The sequence below is a fragment of the Poecile atricapillus genome, chromosome 28 (genome assembly GCF_030490865.1).
Source record: "Poecile atricapillus isolate bPoeAtr1 chromosome 28, bPoeAtr1.hap1, whole genome shotgun sequence".
Taxonomy (NCBI): Eukaryota; Metazoa; Chordata; class Aves; order Passeriformes; family Paridae; genus Poecile; species Poecile atricapillus.
In genome coordinates this window covers 3796636-3815969 of record NC_081276.1, presented here as the reverse complement: position 1 = coordinate 3815969, position 19334 = coordinate 3796636, and the positions used below count along the sequence as shown (strand labels likewise).

At 52.9% G+C, this 19334-nt stretch overlaps 1 protein-coding gene across 3 annotated transcripts; it reads right to left on the bottom strand.

Annotated features, from left to right (window-relative positions):
* Positions 1-328: 328 nt before the first annotated feature.
* Positions 329-17971, bottom strand: ACSBG2 (acyl-CoA synthetase bubblegum family member 2). 3 transcript variants are annotated; one of them, XM_058858536.1, is made up of 15 exons: positions 17926-17971; positions 13444-13573; positions 11380-11465; positions 10592-10836; positions 9232-9320; positions 8556-8676; positions 8043-8123; positions 7348-7497; positions 6666-6842; positions 5936-6117; positions 5439-5672; positions 4644-4861; positions 3347-3486; positions 2268-2514; positions 329-1698 (listed from the first exon to the last, which is right to left on the bottom strand). In XM_058858536.1, the coding sequence occupies exons 2-15, from the start codon at positions 13542-13544 to the stop codon at positions 1586-1588; spliced, it is 2184 nt and encodes a 727-aa protein (XP_058714519.1). In that variant the 5' UTR covers positions 13545-13573; positions 17926-17971; the 3' UTR covers positions 329-1585. The 3 variants fall into 3 exon arrangements, with proteins under 3 accessions (XP_058714519.1, XP_058714517.1, XP_058714518.1); XM_058858534.1 differs by lacking the exon at positions 17926-17971 and adding an exon at positions 13849-13968; XM_058858535.1 differs by lacking the exon at positions 17926-17971 and adding an exon at positions 13849-13968 and having other exon boundaries at positions 10592-10833.
* Between the last annotated feature and the right edge of the window lie 1363 nt (positions 17972-19334).

Here is a 19334-nt window from a genome sequence, read left to right as displayed (position 1 = left end):
CAGGGATGGCACCGTGGCTTTCCCAAAACCTCCCCTCAGGGCACAGGTAAGACCACTGGGCCAGGGGAAGAGCCAAGGAAAAGGGAATTGTTTTAAGCATGGGGTGGTTCCAGTGCTCCTTAATCCCCCAGAGCTTTGTGTGCTCAGGGGAGGGGTCCAGGCCCTTGGCACAAGGACAGAGCCCTGGCACGGGAATTGCTCAGCCCAGTGCAGGGTGGGATCTCTCCCGTGTCTGTGGCTGCCCAGGGAGCAGCTCCAGCCCTGGGAACAGCCCAGGCTCAGCTCAGCTGCTGCAAACCCAGCCCAGGAAGGAGTGAGAGGCAAGAGACACAAGTGGAGGAGTTTATTTCACATTCCTCTGCAAACACTTGGACACAGCAGCTCCAGTTCAGCACACACTGGCCCAGGATGAGCTGCAGTTCCAGCAGTGATTCCCACCCTTCCACCAGTGGAATTTCACCAACCCAAAGCAGAGACAGGTTTGGGTTTAACCCACCCTGAGCCCAGCCCTGAGCTGCTCCCATCTCCTCCCAGTGCTCCTCCTTTCCCTGGGGAATGGTTACTGGGAGCCAGAGCTGGGCTGCTCTGCCCAGGCTCAGGTAAGGATCTCTGGTTTGAAATGAGCCATTTCCAGACAATCCTTCACCTGCTGGGGATGGAGCCTGGAATGAGCCCTGCAGCAGAGAGCACGAGGAGCTCTGGGTCCAGGTGTTTCCCTCCAGCTGGGGGTGTGGGCAGTCTGTGTTCTCCAGTCTGAATCCACCATGAAGAACCTTCACAGACCCTCAGGAGAGGCAGCCTGGGCTCCCAGCACCATCTCCCCAAGCACAGGTACAGAGCCTCAGCACACCCACCCTCCTCTCTGGAGCTCCCCATTTCAGACACTACAACATTTCTGGATTGTAAGACACAAACAGATTTCACACATTGTACACAGCCTTATAAATAATCCCTGGAGTAAATCACTTCCCAGAATACCAGCCACAGATACAACTTCAACAACAATTTATGGCTTCATTATAACTCAAAAGGGTAAAACAAACTCAAAATATTGCACAGACAAACCCAGTTCATGTGAGGTTCCACCTCCACTGCTGTGTGTAGTCACTCAGCATTTGTCATCTCAGACAGGAACAGTTTGTAGGGAAGGAGATTTAAAATGATATGGATGCCATCAGCATGCAGGGAAACGTGCAGCAGGGAGTGAGGACACTGCTGGAAAATGAAATCTGCCTTTCTCCCTTAGCAGGAAAAGGGCAGCTCCTGATTTGCAGCTCCAGTTTTACATTCATCTCAGGAAAAGAAAACTTTGGTTAGAATGTAACATATCACATGGATTTAAGGTAAACATTGTGTCACCCTTATAAAAATGGAAATAAAAAATACAAAGTTGAGCTATTTGGGATCTCTCAGCAGGGGCCACAAGACAGAGGAGAACATGGGCAGGACCAGGCTCACCACACTGCAGGGCAGGACACAGCAAAGCGACGCCGAGGGGCTGCCTGAAGGCTGAGCCTCTTTATTTCAGCAGGATCCAGGGAATCCTTCCTGGGAGTGTCCTCGGGAGTGGTTTCAGTCCAGGGCTCTATGTCCGGCTCGAGGGCTCCCCCGAGGGCGTTTCGAGGTCCGTGTAAAACTGAGCAATTTGGTCCCGGTATTTCTGAGCCACCACCGGCCTCTTCAGCTTCATGGTGGGGCCTGTGGGGAACAGCACAGGGTTAATGGGCAGGGAAGCACTGAGAGCACCCAGCAGGCCTGGGGTGAAGCTGGGCTGGAGGGGAGAGGCAGAACACGGAACAGGGACTGGTTCTAAATTTCTCTTTGGGTTTAATAGAATCTCCCTCTCTTCCCCTGTGAGCTGAAGCAGCACCCAGAGGGTGCTGGCACTGCCCAGGCTCCCCAGGGAATGGGCCCGGCCCCAAGGCTGCCAGAGCTCCAGGAGTGTTTGGACAGCGCTCTCAGGGATGCTCAGGGTGGGGTTCTTGGGGGGTCTGGGCAGGGCCAGGGGCTGCACTGGTGATCCCTGAGGGTCCTTTCCAGCTCAGGATGTTCCATAGCTCTGCACAAGGGTAAGAGCTGCTCCACTCGGTGCTGCTGGGCAGAAATGGGAATTCACCCCAGTTCATCCCACCCCAACCTGCCACATGGAAAAGCCAGAGTGAGGAAAGGCTGGGGGCAGCTCTGTGCACTGGGGGCTGTGGTTGTGTTGATGTTCAATAGCCAGGGAAGGGGCACAGGCAGACCCCAGACACCCCCTCACCACTCACCAAGCTCTCCACCAAAGAGGGAGAAATCCTTTTCCAGCAGGACCCATTTCTGGACTTTCTGGGCATTGGACACGGCTCCCTCATTGACAGCAGAGATCCCTTTCTGGATGGCGGCGTAGATGGCCTTGTCTTTGCTGCTGATGATTTCTGAGACCTTGGTGGCCTTGCTGCCCAGTTTCTGACAGAATTCCAGAGCTTCTGGACTGAGGTCATCTCTGGGCTCGCCCGTTTCTGCATCCACAACGCACTGCAGGCCACAGCAGGTGACTGAGCATTGCTGAAGGAGCAATCCCTCTGCACCAAGGAGCCTCCAGCCCTGGACACTGCCCTGGGTCCCTTCCCCACCCCACTCCAACCCCAGCAGCCCCTCAGCTCTCACCAACCCCTGGCTGCCAATGGAAACTTGGGACAAAACACAGATGAACCCCCCCAGATCTCTGCCTGCTCAGGAGCCAGCAGGGTACAGAGCTCATCCACCAAATCCCTCCTGTGCTACCCAAAGTCAATCACTTTTTTCCAGACCCTTTCTGGAGCACAGTTTACTGTCCCTGCACTGTCTGGGAGGTCACACACAGCACTCAGCCATGACAAGCTCAGCAGGGCCACCCCCAGGGCCTGGCTCAGGTCTCCTGTCCCAGGCCAAGGCTGCTGGCCTCGATCAATTAGTGATAAGGAGCAATTCCCACTCTGACACTCAGCACAGGCCACCACAGGCGGGTCCTGGCGGGGTTTAAAGCCAGAGTCTGACAAAGAAATCCCTGGCAGACTGCTCTGGGAGACTGAAACAGGTGAGGAGAGCTGAAGGGTTTCCTTTTCCAGCCTCACTTTTGGGTCTTTTCCTTCTGTTTCTTCCTGTCCTCTGTGGCACAGAAAAAGCTGCCCTGAACAACAGCAGGGCCTGATGGTCTGAGCAAGTGACAGCTCTGTGCTTTCAGCTGTTCTTTGCAGCTCAGCTACAGCCAGTTGTGCTCTGGGCTCATCTCCACAAGATACTAAAAATGTGTAACAATTTTCTTCCTCCCAGGAATTAATCAGATTCAGCAGCACAGGTGGTGGATCCCCATCCTGTTTTTCATTACCTTTAGTGTCAGGAGCATAGCAAGGAATTTGGCTTTGTCTCCAACCAACATGGCATTGCTGATGATGGGAACAGCATTCTTGACTGCATCCTCGATTGGAACAGGAGGAACGTTCTCACCTCCTGCAGTGATGATGAGCTCTGGAAAACAATCAAATCCTGATTAATGCTTGGAGCTTCTCCCCTTCCCACAATCTGAAACAATTTAACTGCTCCTTCCTATCTGTTGGATCAGTGATTGTGTGCCAGCAGGGCTGGAGAAGGCAGCACACCAGGACTGGGAAAGTCACAGGGTCACCATCCCCAAAAGTGCTCAAAAATGTGGGCGTGTGGCACTCGGGGACGTGGTTCAGTGGTGGCCTTGGGGGTGCTGTACTCAGTGAGCTCAAAGGGTTTTTCCAGCCTCGGTGCTGATCCCATGACTCCAGCAGGCCTGGAGAGAGGAGCAGGAGCTGTCCCCACACAGCCCAGCCAAAGCTGCCTTGCCTTGCTGCTCCAGGGGTGTTTGCAGTCTGGCAATGCCAGGTGAGCCCCTTGGCACCCTGGCACACACCCCTGGGCCTCTAAGGCACCTAAGTTGGCACCCAAAAGGTCAGAAATTGAAGTGAAAGGAGTTCCTGTGTGCTGCAGGCAGAGGGGACCCCCCCTCCTCAATCTCCTGTTCCTTAGAGCAGCCCTCACATGAGCACCTCTCTCTTTTTGAGGGCTCGAGGCCTGAGTGACATTTGGCTTTGTCTGGAGTTGCTCAAACTGCTGTCCCAAGAGCCACATTGCTACAAGGCACTTGCACAACAGTGTTAAGCTGCTGTTTTCCTTGGAGGTCACCCAGTAAAGCTCCTGAAACTGAGGGGACTGCTGGTAAAAGCAGCCCACAAAGCATGAACTGCACTGGTGCTGAAATCAGAGGGCTTCTCCCTCCCTCTATAAAGACACCCTGGCTCCAGAGGCTGCCCCTCTCCTCCCATCACAGGGGAGGACACCCTGCAGTCACATTCACAGGGAAACTCCAGGAAGAGAAGGATTTAAATATTTTTCTGTGCAAGTCACAACCACACAACCAGCTGAGCCTCCCCTGTACCAGAGGAGGTTTAAGTTGGATATTGGGAAAAATTTCTTCACTGTTCAGCATTGGGACAGGCTGTCCAGGGCAGTGGTGGAGTCACCGTCCCTGGAGGGATTTAAAAGATGTGGAAACTGGGGACATGGGTTAGCTGGGCTCCATGAGGTCTTTCCCAACATTTAACAACTCACTGATTCCATAGTGCACAGCATCAAGATAAAGTCAGGGGATGTGTTACCTTTAATTCTGCCTGTGATGAAGAGGAATCCATCCTTGTCGTGCTTGCCCAGGTCCCCTGAGTGCAGCCAGCCATCCTCATCGATGGCCTCTTTGGTTTTGTCCTCCATGTTCAGGTAGCCCATGAAGACGTGCCTTCCTGAGAAGCAGATCTCCCCAACACCATCCCTGTCTGGTTTATGGATCAGGGTGTGGCAGCCCCCCAGCTCCTTCCCACAGCTGAAACACAGCACACACCAAGGATTCATTTATTTTAAACTGGATTCAAGCAGAGGCCACAGCAGCACCTCTCAAGCTGAAGGGTTTGAACAAAGCCCCAGAGGATTTTATCACAACAGCTCCAGCAAAGAGCTTCAAAGGCATGTGCTCGTGTAAGGGCAGCTGCAGAACGAGTTGTTATTGCAGAGATCAGTGCTCACACACCTGCTGCTTTGCACTCATTGTTCTCAACACCTGAGCTTTGAATGATTTATGTCCTTGGCAGCAAACCTGCACTGTGCAGACTGAAGGAGCCATTCAAGACACGCTGCACCCTTTAGTCATTTGCCATTAAAGTGAAGGGTAGGTTGGAGTTACCAATTCTTCTTTCATCCCTCCAGCCCCTCACTTCTTCCCCAGCTCCCACAGAATCCAGCCAAGGTAAATTCCCATATCCCTGCTGCTGCTGCTGCCCTTGGCAGATCTCTTCACCTGTGATGTGGCTCCCCAGGGACCTTTCAGGGGATGAGCTGCTCCAGGAGAGATGGAGTGCCAGAGGCACAGCCCACCACTGCCCTGCTCCCAGGAAGGTGCTCACCTGCCGAGCCTGAAGGCATGAGGTAGGGAGATGGTGTGAGGCCCAGAGCTCTCACTCATCCCATAGAGCTCCAGCACGGGAATGTTCAGGCTCAAAAAGAATTCCAGGGTCTCTCTGGTGATGGGAGCAGCCCCTGTGTAGCACTTGGTGCAGCGATCCAGCCCGATGGCCTTGCGCACCTTCCTGTACACCAACTGCCTGGCCAGGCGGAAATTCACCGGCACCTCCAAGTACCTGCACCAGGAAAACGGGCACACATAGAACTCCTCTCCCTTCCTCCTTTTATCTCCATCCTATTTTAGTTCATTCAATAAAATAATGGATTATTTCCCCCCTCCAGCCCTTGCTGCTCCCCCTCGGGTCCTCACATGGGATATAATCCTGGGTGGAATAAACCCCTGGGTGGAATAAAATCCCTGGGTAGAATAAAATCCCTGATCTGACAGGAAAGTTCTCCTAAAACTCATCAGCATCCCTGAAATGTAGCTCATAATTACCCATTCATCCTCTTCAGGTTGGTCTGCAGCCCCACCTCCTTGGCCCACGATGCCACTCTCCTTCGGAACGCTGAGGCTTTCATGCCCACAGATTTCATTTTCTCTTCCATTTTTTCCCAGACACGAGGAACTCCCAAAAAAGCAGTTGGCCTCACTTCCCGCAGGGTCTCCACCAAGCTGCCCTGAGAGAAGCAGGATTTAATGCAGTTTTTAGAAGTGATTCTCTGCAGACTTCAGGTCAGTACTGCTCACTGGCAAAAACTTGGGAGTTTGCCATCAGTTTTGAGGGATTGTTTGTTTTCTGCAGCGCCACCAAGAGAAGGGAACCCCTGAGGCATTCCAGTGGGAACTGTGAAGGGAGCAAGGGTCAATGTTTTCAGTGCCAGTGCTGACACAAGAATCCTTTACTCCATGGCTGGGGCCATGGTGCAATGTAGGCAGAGCAAACACAAGGCTGTTGCTCAACCAGTTCTTGATGTGGCACCAGGTGTCAGGTAAGAACTCAGCAGCTCCCAGCTGTGAAGTGCTGGGTCAGCTTCTCCCAGTTTGTGACTGAGTCAAAAGGTGAAGGTCAGGCCCCAGTCAGACCAACAGGGGCAGTTGGTCAGTGGGCAAAGTAAACCCAGTTAGGAAAGCTGACAGAACCACGAGATAACACAGCCTTGTTTCAAGCACCCACCCCAGCTCAAGCAGGTGGATGGGTGTAAGTTTATTATCTCATTTTTTTTACCTTCAATGCATCTGGTTGGGCAAAGTAAACTTGCACTCCGTAGGACATGGCTGCCCAAATATCACACATCTGTGCAGCGATGTGGCTGAGGGGCAGGTAACTGACCACGTGCTCCTGCCTGTCGTGGGCATCGCTCAGCGTGATGAAGCGCGCGGCCACCGCCGCCGTCCACGTCAGCTGCAACAGGAACCCACCAGGGCTTCAGGGCAGGGACAGCACAGAACACACAGGCACAACACAGCTACAGCATCCTGGGATCTCAACAGCAGGACTTGGCTTGTTCAGCTGGAGCAGAGGAGACTGAGGGGAGGCTCCTCGGGGGCTGCAGCTCCTCCCGAGGGGAGGCGGAGGGGCAGGGGCTGAGCTCTGCTCTGGGCCAGGGACAGGAGCCCAGGAAGGGCTGGAGCTGTGCCAGGCCTTGGGATGGATCTCAGGGCAAGGTTCTTCCCCCCGAGGGTGCTGGCACTGCCCAGGCTCCCCAGGGAATGGGCCCGGCCCCAAGGCTGCCAGAGCTCCAGGAGCGTTTGGACAGCGCTCTCAGGGATGCTCAGGGTGGGGTTCTTGGGGGGTCTGGGCAGGGCCAGGGGCTGCACTGGTGATCCCTGGGGGTCCCTCCCAGCTCAGGATGTTCTCCCTCAGCACCCCCAGGGTCACAGCTGCTGGGGTGGCACTGGGCACTCACGTTGTCGTGGCTGAGCATGACGCCCTTGGGCTGCCCCGTGGTGCCCGAGGTGTAGATGAGGGTGCAGCACTGGTTGGGTTTCTGGGACGCGATGATCTCGTGGAGCCGCGAGTCCGGCACGTCCCTGCCCAGCTCCATGAACTCCCTCCACTGCAGAGAACAGAAGAGCTCAGTCCCTTTGTAAGGAATCACCCACAGGAAAAATGAACCTCTTTGTTACACATCAAGAGAAGGAAGCTGTTCCCCCTGTCCAGAGCTCTGGAAGAAGCTGTGAATCCACACTGTCACCACAGTGTTTTCTGGCTGACACAGGGAGGAGCAGAATGGAGACAGACCCACCCCCAGCAGCTTTACAGATCTGTAGCAACTCCCTGGAGTAACTGTGGGGCCTGAGGGTGTCGGGGAAAGGTCAGGAGGCTCACAGCCCTCTTACAACATGGATTATCCAGGTTGCACAACAGCAGACACCTCCTGCCCACCACAGCCAACACGAGCTCAGGGGATCACAGTCACAGATTGGGTTGGAAGGGACCTTAAAGACCATCTCATTCCAAGGCCCTGCCATGGACAGGGATGTCCCCCACATCCTGTGTCCCCCAGCAGATGTTTAAGGCCCCACAGCAGGTGACAGGTACTTGCAGCCAGCAGCTGAACACAACCAGGACTCAGAAGCCGTGAGGAAGCCCAGGACTTACCGAGTACAGATTTGGTCTCTTCTCTTTGATCTCCTCCCCGTACTGGACAATGCCCTTCAGATGAGGTAGTCTGTCTTCAATCTGTGTCAGGAAGGGAGGTTTGTGAGAAGGAGAAAATGCTGCTTGTCCCTTTCAGGCCTCTGTAACCCCACTTAGCACACTCCTCACATTTGCCACTTTATGTTAAGCCAAGAGAATCCCCTCTGTGCTCCTGAAAGAATGGGTTTGCCTCACTAGAAGCAATCATAATTTGAGCTGGGATGTTGCCAAACAACCTGGAGGATGCTCAGTTGTTCATTCTGGCTTCTTCTATTTTAAGCCCAAGGCTTTTAAGAAGTGAAAGCACCACTTAAACTCTTGTGAGACACAGAGCCAGTGCCAGCTCACCTGGCTGGAGCAGGGAGCACACCAAGGAGTTCACCTCTGCTCTCAGAGCCAGCACTCCCCTCAGGTAATGCCCTCCCACATCTGGCAACAGGTTGCTGTAACCCCTAGCCATTTAAAAAACATTACTTCTAAGATTTTCTGCAGCTGTTTATGGTTTTCCACCACTATAACGTTGGCACTGCAGTTCTCTGCCACATAATGACAGGCCTCGGGAGAGTTTGTAGTGTAGATCCCAACAGCAAATCCCCTGGGAAAGGGGAAAAACAAAACAGAAAGGAAAAACACAGTTAGAGGACAAGCAGAGTTGCTGGCAAAATTCAGACCATTTCAGAGAAAAAACTTTAGGAAGAATATCCCATAAAATGACAACAAAGAGGGAAGAGCTTAATTCCTAGAGGAAAGATTCTGTTCTGGGGCGTGTGAAATGTCAAGAGTGGTGTGAGGGACCAAAGTATCTCATGTGGAAGGCAGATATCACAGTCCAGCCCTGGAATTCTCTGGCATTTCCCACCATATTTTAATCACTGTGTACATAAGAATGCTTTTGGATTAACCTCTGGTCATCTTATTCTGAGAGAAGCAGCTGGCTAAAAAAAAAGGAATTCATTTTTGTCTCATTAATTCATTATGAAATAGTTCAGCTACTATCCACCTTCATTAAACCCAAATAAAAGCAATTGGGTTTGGGTTTTTTTTTGGTTTGTTTTACTGGGGTTTTAATCAAAACCTGCTTCTCATGTGAATACTGCAGTCACTCTCTGCCTGCCAAAGCAAAATGCATGGCAAGAAACAAGAGTCTTACCCTGCAAGGATAGCTCCAATGTCAGCAATGAACCACTCTGCAGAATTAAATCCCAGGATGCCCACTCCATGGAAACGCTCCAGGCCCAGCTGTAAACAAGAGATGGAATTACAGCAGCCTGGCTTCTCCTCTGGACAAAGCTCAGGGTTCATGTGCAGATCTCTGCTGTGAGCACAGCATTGAGGGAAAAGTTCCTGCTCTTACACGGGGTAATTCCCACTGGAAAACTCCCCAGGAGCCAAGATGGAACCACTGGAAGTCTCACATCACTGTCCAAGTGTAAGCAGGCAGGAAAATAGGGATTTGCTGAGGTCTGCCCTTGGAAAGACTGGCACACTGGAATTCACTAACAGGAATATAAACCTGCAATCCTGGGAGTTACCAGTTCTCCTTGGGCTGGGAATGAGGAGGTGAGAGGTGAAGTCAGACAGCACCTCCTGGGACATTTGGTACAAGTTGGGAATGTCAGATATCAATAATGGCCAGAGCAGCAAGCTCCAGTGGCAGCCCCACTTGGCCATGAAATTCCAGCTCTTGGAGTCCCAGTCTTTAACTCCCTCAGCCAGACTCTGGTTTTGTCCCAGATCCCACCACAGAAGTAAAACCAGGCTGGCCTTAACTTGAAGAGCTAAGACTTGGTCCCAACAGTAAAAACAGGTATTGTTGGTTTCTGTCTCCAAGTCTCCTAATCCCAGCAGCACAAGCCAAAGGCTGGGCCATGGGGGACATTTAAGCCAGGTTTGTAAACATCCCTTTAAGTTTTTCTCTTAGAAAGATGAACCTTTCCATGCCTCTGGAGGGGCAGTGTCCAGGTCTGCCATACATCTCAAACACCTCACTTGAAATGTTTCCTTACTTGCTTTTTTACTTGGTTAAATGTAGAAGTAACTGTCAAAAAAATTAAATACCAAGGTGTCCAGAGCATGTTTGGATACTTCCCTGTCACTGTAAGATTCATCTGTACTTGGGGAATTTGCAGGTTTAAGATAGACTTGAATGCTGCCATTCCAGCACTTAATGAGTGAACATTAAAGCTGACTTTTTACACAGTGGTAGGAAAAGGGAGAACAGTTTCAAATTAAAATAAGAGAGGTTTACATCAGATATTGGGAAAGAATTGTTCCCTGTGAGGGTGCAGAGGCCCTGGCACAGGGTGCCCAGAGCAGCTGTGGCTGCCCCTGGATCCCTGGCAGTGCCCAAGGCCAGGCTGGACGGGGCTTGGAGCAGCCTGGGATGGTGGAAGGTGTCCCTGCCATGGCAGGGGGTGGAATGGGATGAGCTTTAAGGTTCCTTCCAACCCAAACCATTCTGGTTTTAGGATTCTGTGAATATGCACAAAGAGAATTCAACAAACTCTTACCTTCAGGAAGCTTTTGGCTGCTTTCCAGCACTCATCATAGTACATCTTATATGTCAGCTTTATCCACTGGCCATTTTTTTTGGATGCAAGGGCATAAAAGTCACTGTATTTGTTCACACTTTCCTGCAACAGCTGGTGCACAGTCTTTGGGGCCTCGCTGCCAAAGCCCTGTTCCTCCATCCTCAGCCTGACCTCTCCATCACAACGCGTCGTCCACACACTGGAGCCAGGAGGGGAGGAGGCTGCTGTGAAAGAAAAGTGTTCAGCATCTTAGATTTAGAAATTTCCTTCTGCCATAACAACAATAGAAATACAAGTATCAAGCATATGAAAGGAAAGGCTGTTATACCTCCCCCCCTTTTCTCACCCTTTCTTCGTGGCAATTTTGCCATGTGACCCCCAGTACTTTACACTAGAAACATCTAGAGCACTTTCAAATTTTGTTAAACATTTCCCACTTATGTCCCCTCTAACCTGCTCTGCTGCCCTAAGGCTCTTGTACTGGTAAGGTGAAAGTTTCCTGCATTTCATACTCTGCTATTTTTAGTTTTCTTTAAAAGAGGACTGAAAGCAGAGCACTGGTACCTGATAGATGAGCACCAGGCACTGACACTGCCTATTTAATCCTGGATGCACAGCTGTGCTTTAAAGTCTGAGTTCCAGACACTTCTGCACAACCCATCCTGCAACCTGAGTGGCTTCTTCCATTGTCATGGTTTGACAAATCCTTCTCTCATTGCAATAGTAATTTCAGGCACCCCACAGTCCCCAAACTTCCATCCACTCACCTTTGGGATCGAGTGAGTTCACCTGATATTTCTCCATCTTGGAATCTTCCCCTGGCTCGCTGTTGTTGTTGTGTGGCTCAGCAGTTCTGCAAGGCAAAAGGAATTATCCCTGGATGAGAACACTGAGGGCTGCCTGCCACAGGCAGGTTTGCTCCATCCCTTAATGTCACTCAGTCCTTGGATGTCAAAGTGATTCCTGATGTTCTGCAGGTGACTTTATTAATTCACTACCCTGGATGGCCCCAGCAATGGAACAGGTCCCTCTGAGTGTGAAAGCTCTGCCTGTGATGGTTTTGAACACATGAGTGCTGTCCTAATTGCAGCTTTCATTGCAGACAAGCTGCAGAAGAATGCATAAACGTCTTCCCAGAACAGCCATCATTTAATTCCTAAAGGCTGTTCCAGGTGCCTGAAACAAAGAGTCTGCAGCTGGGAGGAGGAGGAGAAGGGGGGCAGGAAGGGACACTCAGATCTGGAACTCATCTCCTGTCTGCAATATGTGAATCCAACAACAGGGACAGCCCTGGGGACACTGGAGTCACCCCATGGGGAAACACACAGATTCCTGCAAAAGAGCAGGAAATTGATTTAACAGGAAATCTTGTTCTTAGGTATTCCTATTAAAGCCAGTGCTCCCACCAGAGCTTGGGAGGAAACAGAAACGGGCTCATCCCCACGTGCTTCAGCCACACTCCTCCCAGCTGAGGTGTCCTTTCACTTTCAGCCCTGCAGGAGCTGGTGAAGCACCACTTGCCTGCTTGCCAAACTGCTCTTACTCCATCCCTTTCCAAGCTGGACTGTGTCACAGCCTTAATGAGGAGGGTAAGGGATAATCAAGTCTCATATCCCACTTGAGAGCAGGAGCTGGAAGCCAGACCAGTGAGATTTGGGAACTTCACCCTCCAAGCAGGCAGCTGCTGCTTTGTTCCCTGCCCTGGGCAATGCCCTGCCTGGACCATTGCAGAACATTGAGGTCTGAGTTTTAGCTGATTTAAGGTTACATTGCAGAGACCCAAACTTTCCATCCTGCCTTGCCCTACCGGGCCCTTTTCCTCAGCCCATCACGCAGATGTTTCCTCCAGGCCGGTGTTTTCCCTTCTCCACAGCAACACCTGCAGCACCAGCCCCAGGCTCATCCAGAAGGGCCCTGACATCACAATAACCCCAACACTGCAGGGGCAGCTCTGGGGCAGAAAGGAGCCCTGACCCTGCCCATCACATCACACAGGTGAGCTGCTCTGGGCCCACACAAACTCCTCAGCCTCAGCCAGCCAGGGCTCCCACCAAGTCCCACCTTTTATTTCCTTTTTAGCAGGCCAGAGACAAGACAATCCAGGCACTGTGTGAATTTCAGGGTAAGGGGAAAATCTCTTCCCTCTAATCTACATTTATTCTGAATTTCTAGGGAACAGTCAACTGTGACTGCTTTGGGCATATGAGGAGGTTTAAGGCCCAGGGAAGATCTGACATGGCTGATCCCATGTCCTGTCCTAAAGCAGAACTGCTTCTCTGAACTAATCTGCAAGCCAGCAACCAGGGCTGAGTAAATAATTTCTTTATTTCCCCCAAGGGTATTATGAGATATTCCCATCTCCATGCTCCCTCCTCATTATTGAGAACATTTTTCAGCACAAATTAATCCTCAGTTGCAATAGTTCTGCACCATTTCTCCACCAGCTTTTATGATCAAAGCATGCAAATGACCCAGTAATATGAGCAGAAAAGCTCCAGCTATTTCCCTTGCAGTCAATCAAGTCATTTTTTTCTCCCCCTTACAACATGTAATTCAATGCAGCCCCAAAAAAATTGAGGTGAAGTGGTTTTAGTCAGCTAGATCCCATTATGCTGTGGTGAGATATAGACCCTAATCTGCTCTTTAGTCTGTAAATCTAAGCAGCCTCTTACCAGCAGGAATTTGAGATCAGTATAGATACTGCACATGAGCTGTTCCCTGCAGAGGCAGGGCTCTTCCAAAATCATTTTAATAATCAAAGTAAGCACGGTAGAATACAAACTATACATACAGGTGGCAACAGGGTAAATAAAATCCTAAATTAGACAAACCTGGGTGGAGAGTTGAGCAGCACATCTTCCCGTGACACCTCACAGCTCCCTTGAAGAGCTGAATTGCAGTAAGCCACGGAGACAGGTTCTGCAAGTGCCATCCTCGCGTCTGACTCACACAGCACTGTCCCTGCGAAAACAGGTCTGAAAAATTAAAATACAGCCAAACGTCACAGCAAAGCAGCTCCACTGACGTGAGCGAGGCAACCCCAAAGAGGCACAACCCGAGCCTGCAGCATTTGCACGAAATACAGGAAATTCTGACAGCGAGCACGCTCCGGTCATTGCAAAACCCCCCAGCAGAGCCGGCGTGACACCCACAGCTCCCCAAGAGCACCACGAGCCGAACGATTTCAATCCAAATGTCCCAAATGCTGGGCAGCCCCCGCATCCCTCCAGCCTCACCGCGCATCGCCTGTCCCGCAGCCTCCCCTCCGCAGCCGCTCCGAGCCCGACGTGTAATATCCTTTATTTTTAAACTAGCGCCCAGGAGGCAAATGTGGAGCATCTTATGTCATGTGCTGCTGCCTTGCAATTGGAAGCGGCTCGTCACCCCACACCGCCGCCTCTTAAGGAGGCTCTGGCCCCACGCCTGCCCGCCAGGCTCGGCACACCGCGGATTTGGGGTCCCTCTGGGGGGACACAGCCCCGAGACACCTCACATTTAGCCCGTTCGCATCAAAATAAGCGTTTTGTAGCTGGGGTGGGTTTTTTTTTGGTGGCTCCCACGCTGCTTTCAGCACCTTGTCTTAAGGGATTTCATCGCCTAAACGATGTGTTTTCTAAACGCTGATTTTATTTAAGGTTTACACTCATCAAAAGCCTTTGATGCTTATGAGTCGCCAGGCTGAGCTTTAATTGTTTCAAGGGATTTCAAGCTGATTGGAGATGAATCCCATTATCCTTGATCTCTCTAAGAAGTGGATTTTAGGCTGCTATTTTGTACCTGCATTAGACGCATTTAAACCGTATGATACGAGGGGCATGTTCGTCTCTGTGAGGGACAGGAATGAAAGAGTCTTTTTATGTCATAAATCCGACCCAGCACGCTGCAGGATCCAACCTGTGGCGGGAGGGGGAAAGCCACGGCAGGCACAGCTCAGGGCCATCCCCCTTTCCGCTCACTCATCAGCGCAAGGACACGTTGCTGCTCACGCCACGCTCAGCTCCAGCCTGCGAGTCACCACGCCAGAAATAGTTTTAATTCATGAGCAGCGAGAGCGGGATGTCTGCAGAAACACGCGTTTCTGAAGAGCCCGGATAGCTGGCACACGCTGCCGCACAGCCGCTCCGGGCTGGAACACAGGAGGGGTTTATTGGGAGGGTGGGAAGGTGCTGCTGGATCTGCAGCCCCGCCGTGTTCGGAGCTCCCGCTCAGACCTGCCCAGCCCCGAGGAGCCCAAACCCACCCGCGGTGCCACCCGAGCTGTCCCCACGGCCTCTCTTGCCCAAGGAAAAGCCGAGCGGAGCCCAGGAGGGACGGATGGCAGTGGCTGCCATCGCTCCTGACCCCCTTTCGCAATGCTGCTCCCACTTTCCATCCCAGCACCCCACAACGAGGGGTTCAGGGCACCCCAGAGGCCCTGAGGGAAGCTCTGACCCCTGCACAAGTTACAGCGTTTCTCCTGCCAGCTGTGCGTTAGTGCAGCAAGGAAGTTTCAAGGGAAAGGGTGAGGTGTTCTCACTCCTGCAGTCAGGGAATCACGGCATTCCCCAATGGTTTGGGTGGGAAGGGACCTTAAAGCCCATCCAGTGCCACCCCTGCCATGGCAGGGACACCTTCCACCATCCCAGGCTGCTCCAAGCCCCGTCCAGCCTGGCCTGGGACACTGCCAGGGATCCAGGGGCAGCCACAGCTGCTCTGGGCACCCTGTGCCAGGGCCTGCCCACCACTGATACCTGACCTAACCCTGCCGTTCCCCCTGGCACTCCAGGCCCTTTCAAATAGTCTCTGTTTTTCTGTCTCTCATTTTCTTGCAGGCTCCATTCAGGTCCTGGAAGGCCACAATGAGGTCACCCCAAAGCTTCTCTTCTCCAGGCTGAAGGATCCCAATTCTCCCATCCTTCCCTCACAGCAGTGGTGTTCCATCCCTCCAAGTTTCATGTCCATGGTAGGACCAAGGCTTTCTGCATCACCTTCAGTCACCCAAGAGGGAAAAGCTGTTCCCAGTGGAGACGATGCCTGAGTTCTGCTCTCACTGTGCACAACACTCACACCATGAGCTGAAGCGCATTCTGATTGTGCAGCTTCCCAAACCAGACATGCATTTTATCCAACAGATTCAGGTTAGAAGCAAATATTTCCCAATATACAGAGCCTGCCTAGCTTTGCTCAGCACTGCAGCACGGGCCTTCCCTCCCTGATGCTTAATTTCAAACACAGCCACTGTAAAACACAATCGGGTTAGGAGGGGATGATCTTCACGGTCCTTTCCAACTGAAACCATTCCATGGTTCACCAGAGCCAGGTGTAACTCTTGGACACCAAATGCTCCCACCCCACGCTGTTCCCTGAGGAATCAGCACACCATGAAGTACCCACAGTGTTTGGGAACATGGAGGACACACTCCCAGACAAAAATCCTGCAGGAAGAAACCTCCCTTTTAATTAAGCCTGTCTGACTCCTTAAATCATTTGAATAAAAATGTGTTCTGCTTTGAGGGAGCACCTGACCCAGCAGAAGTGGAAATGGGGTGTTTCTTTGGAATCACTATGGGGCTTCACTGACAAACCAGAATAAAGGTCTGAGGTCCTGCAAACTTGTGACATCGAAGGGAGTAGAGGTGCAGTTTGAATTTCTAACAGGTTTTGGACACACCTTTACCTAAAACACACACAGAACTTCAACAGCACCGGTTCAAATTCAAATTACCGAGCACTTTATCAGCCACTTGACATTTTCCACTTGGCTTCCTGTGGCTGATTTCTTTTAACCGGTAAAGGAACCACATCCTCTCTGCTCCCGTCTACAGCAGCTCCAGGCAATTGCCACATCACCATCAGAACCGAAACCTGGGCCTTTTTGTTCCTTTTTGTTCCCTTTCAAAGATTAATTAAGTGGGGAAACAAAAGCTGAGCAACCCACTCTTCTTCCTCTTAGATAAACTCGGTTTTTAGGAGAGGCAGTGATAAAAGCTTCCTGAGCACTAAAGGTTTTGTACACAACAGCACCCCTGACCACAGGTACCCCATGGCCTCCTGGTACTGGAGAAAACGGGAGGAAAAGTAACTCCAGCCTCTGTTAGGATGATGAGTGACTGTCACAACTGCAGACAGGCACCTGACTCCACCGCAGCACCTTCAGAGCTGAGCTTTGGGCCGCAGAGAGCTGCCCACTGCCCATGGCTTGGTCAGCAGACAACCACAGAACTCTCCATTTCAGGAGTGAAATGCTTCATCCAGGATGTGTCAGGTGAATTCTCCAGCAGTGGGACTCACCACTGAGCTCCTCTTTCCTAAACTGCTGCTTCACCACCCATCTGCACCCGGGGAGATCCCCCCGGGCCGAGCAGGAAAGCACAGGGCTGTATTGTCACCGTGTCCCTGCCAGCTCCCACACATGGCTTTGTGTCCCCTGGAGCCGGCACAGCAGCGTCCTGAGCACCTGGGTCACCAGAGCATCCCCAAAATCTCAGGTGACCCAGAGCACTCCCAATCCCTCAGAGCATCCCCAGAATCTCAGGTGACCCAGAGCATCCCCAATCCTTCAGGTCACTCAGAGCACCCCCAATCCCTCAGAGCACCCCCAAAATCTCAGGTCACCTCCTGGCGCATCCCCAATCCCTCAGGTCACTCAGAGCATCCCCAAATTCTCCGGTCACCTCACAGAGCATTCCCACCTCTCAGGTCACCTCAGAGCATCCCCAAACTCTCAGGTCACCTCACGGAGCATTCCCACCTCTCAGGTCACCTCACGGAGCATCCCCAAACTCTCAGATCACCTCACGGAGCATTCCCACCTCTCACGTCACCTCACGGAGCATCCCCAAACTCTCAGGTCACCTCATGGAGCATCCCCAAACTCTCAGGTCACCTCATGGAGCATCCCCAAACTCTCAGGTCACCTCACGGAGCATTCCCACCTCTCAGGTCACCTCAGGGCCTCCCAAGCTCTCAGGACACCTCACGGTCCCCCACGATGGGCTCCTGGACAGGACAGGGGAAGGGACATTCCTTCTCCTCAGACCACCCCCTGCCCTGACCTGCAGATGGGGAAAATTCCCCTCCACCAACCCACCCTGTGTTCATTTAACCAAAACCACCAAGAATTTCCCCCCGCGCTGCCCAGACACCCACCCACAAACGGGACACCACGAGAAGCATCTGCCGGGGTAATGAACCCCACAGCGAACCCCCCGCGGTGGGCGGGCACCCCACACACGCCAGGTGTGGCGGGGGGCACCCAGAGTGTTGTGTGGAGCTGGGAGCCCGCTCCCCTCCCTCAGCCCCGGCCCGCCTCGGGCTTTAGGACCGCGCGTTACCTCAGGGCCCGCCGGGCGCGCGCGGCCCCTCAGCAGCTCCCGCGCGCCACCGGGCGGGGCCTTTAACAGCCTCGAGCCTGGGGGCGTGGCCAGATCCCGCTTTCCCCGCCCACTCTGACATTTCGGGACATCCCATTGGGCGAGACGGCGGTGGGCAGAGATGAGGCCACGCCCCCTGCGCCGAGGGGAGACGCACGGCCCCGCCATTGGAGGAGGAGGCTGTCAATAATATCCAGGTCACGCCCCCTACCGGAGCGGGTTACCCGCGGTCAATGGCCGGTGTCCGGGACACCGGGAGTGGGCTGTACCAAACACCGGGAATGGGCTGTGCCAAACACCGGGAATGAGCTGTACCAAACACCGGGAATGAGCTGTGCCAAACACCGGGATTCGGCTGTGCCAAACACCGGGATTCGGCTGTGCCAAACACCGGGATTCAGCTGTACCAAACACCGGGAATGGGCTGTGCCAAACACCAGGAATGGGCTGTGCCAAACACCGGGAATGGGCTGTGCCAAACACCGGGATTCGGCTGTGCCAAACACCGGGAATGGGCTGTGCCAAACACCGGGATTCGGCTGTACCAAACACCGGGAATGGGCTGTGCCAAACACCGGGAATGAGCTGTGCCAAACACCGGGAATGGGCTGTGCCAAACACCGGGAATGGGCTGTGCCAAACACCGGGAATGGGCTGTGCCAAACACCGGGAGTGGGCTGTACCAAACACCGGGATACGGCTGTACCAAACACCGGGAGTGGGCTGTACCAAACACCGGGATACGGCTGTACCAAACACCGGGATTCGGCTGTGCCAAACACTGGGAATGGGCTGTGCCAAACACCGGGAATGAGCTGTATCAAACACCGGGATACGGCTGTACCAAACACCGGGAATGGGCTGTGCCAAACACCGGGAATGGGCTGTGCCAAACACCGGGATATGGCTGTGCCAAACACCGGGATCTGGCTGTGCCAAACACCGGGAATGGGCTGTACCAAACACCGGGATACGGCTGTGCCAAACACCGGGAATTGGCTGTACCAAACACCGGGAATGGGCTGTGCCAAACACCGGGATTCGGCTGTGCCAAACACTGGGAATGGGCTGTGCCAAACACCGGGAATGAGCTGTATCAAACACTGGGAATGAGCTGTGCCAAACACCGGGAATGAGCTGTACCAAACACTGGGAATGGGCTGTGCCAAACACCGGGATACGGCTGTGCCAAACACCGGGATACGGCTGTGCCGAACACCGGGATCTGGCTGTACCAAACACCGGGAATGAGCTGTGTCAAACACCGGGAATGAGCTGTACCAAACACCGGGAATGAGCTGTGTCAAACACCGGGAATGGGCTGTACCAAACACCGGGAATGGGCTGTACCAAACACCGGGATTCGGCTG

What these genes read in the sequence shown, in the direction of transcription:
- ACSBG2 (XM_058858534.1), bottom strand. Translation starts at nt 13,951, where the DNA reads ATGCTCCACATTTGCCTCCTGGGCGCTAGTTTAAAAATAAAGGATATT. An exon ending in AGAGACCAAATCTGTACTCG is followed by an intron (nt 7,498 to 8,042) that starts GTAAGTCCTGGG and finishes TGTTCTCTGCAG; the next exon opens with TGGAGGGAGTTCATGGAGCT. An exon ending in CCCAACCAGATGCATTGAAG is followed by an intron (nt 6,118 to 6,665) that starts GTAAAAAAAATG and finishes TGCTTCTCTCAG; the next exon opens with GGCAGCTTGGTGGAGACCCT.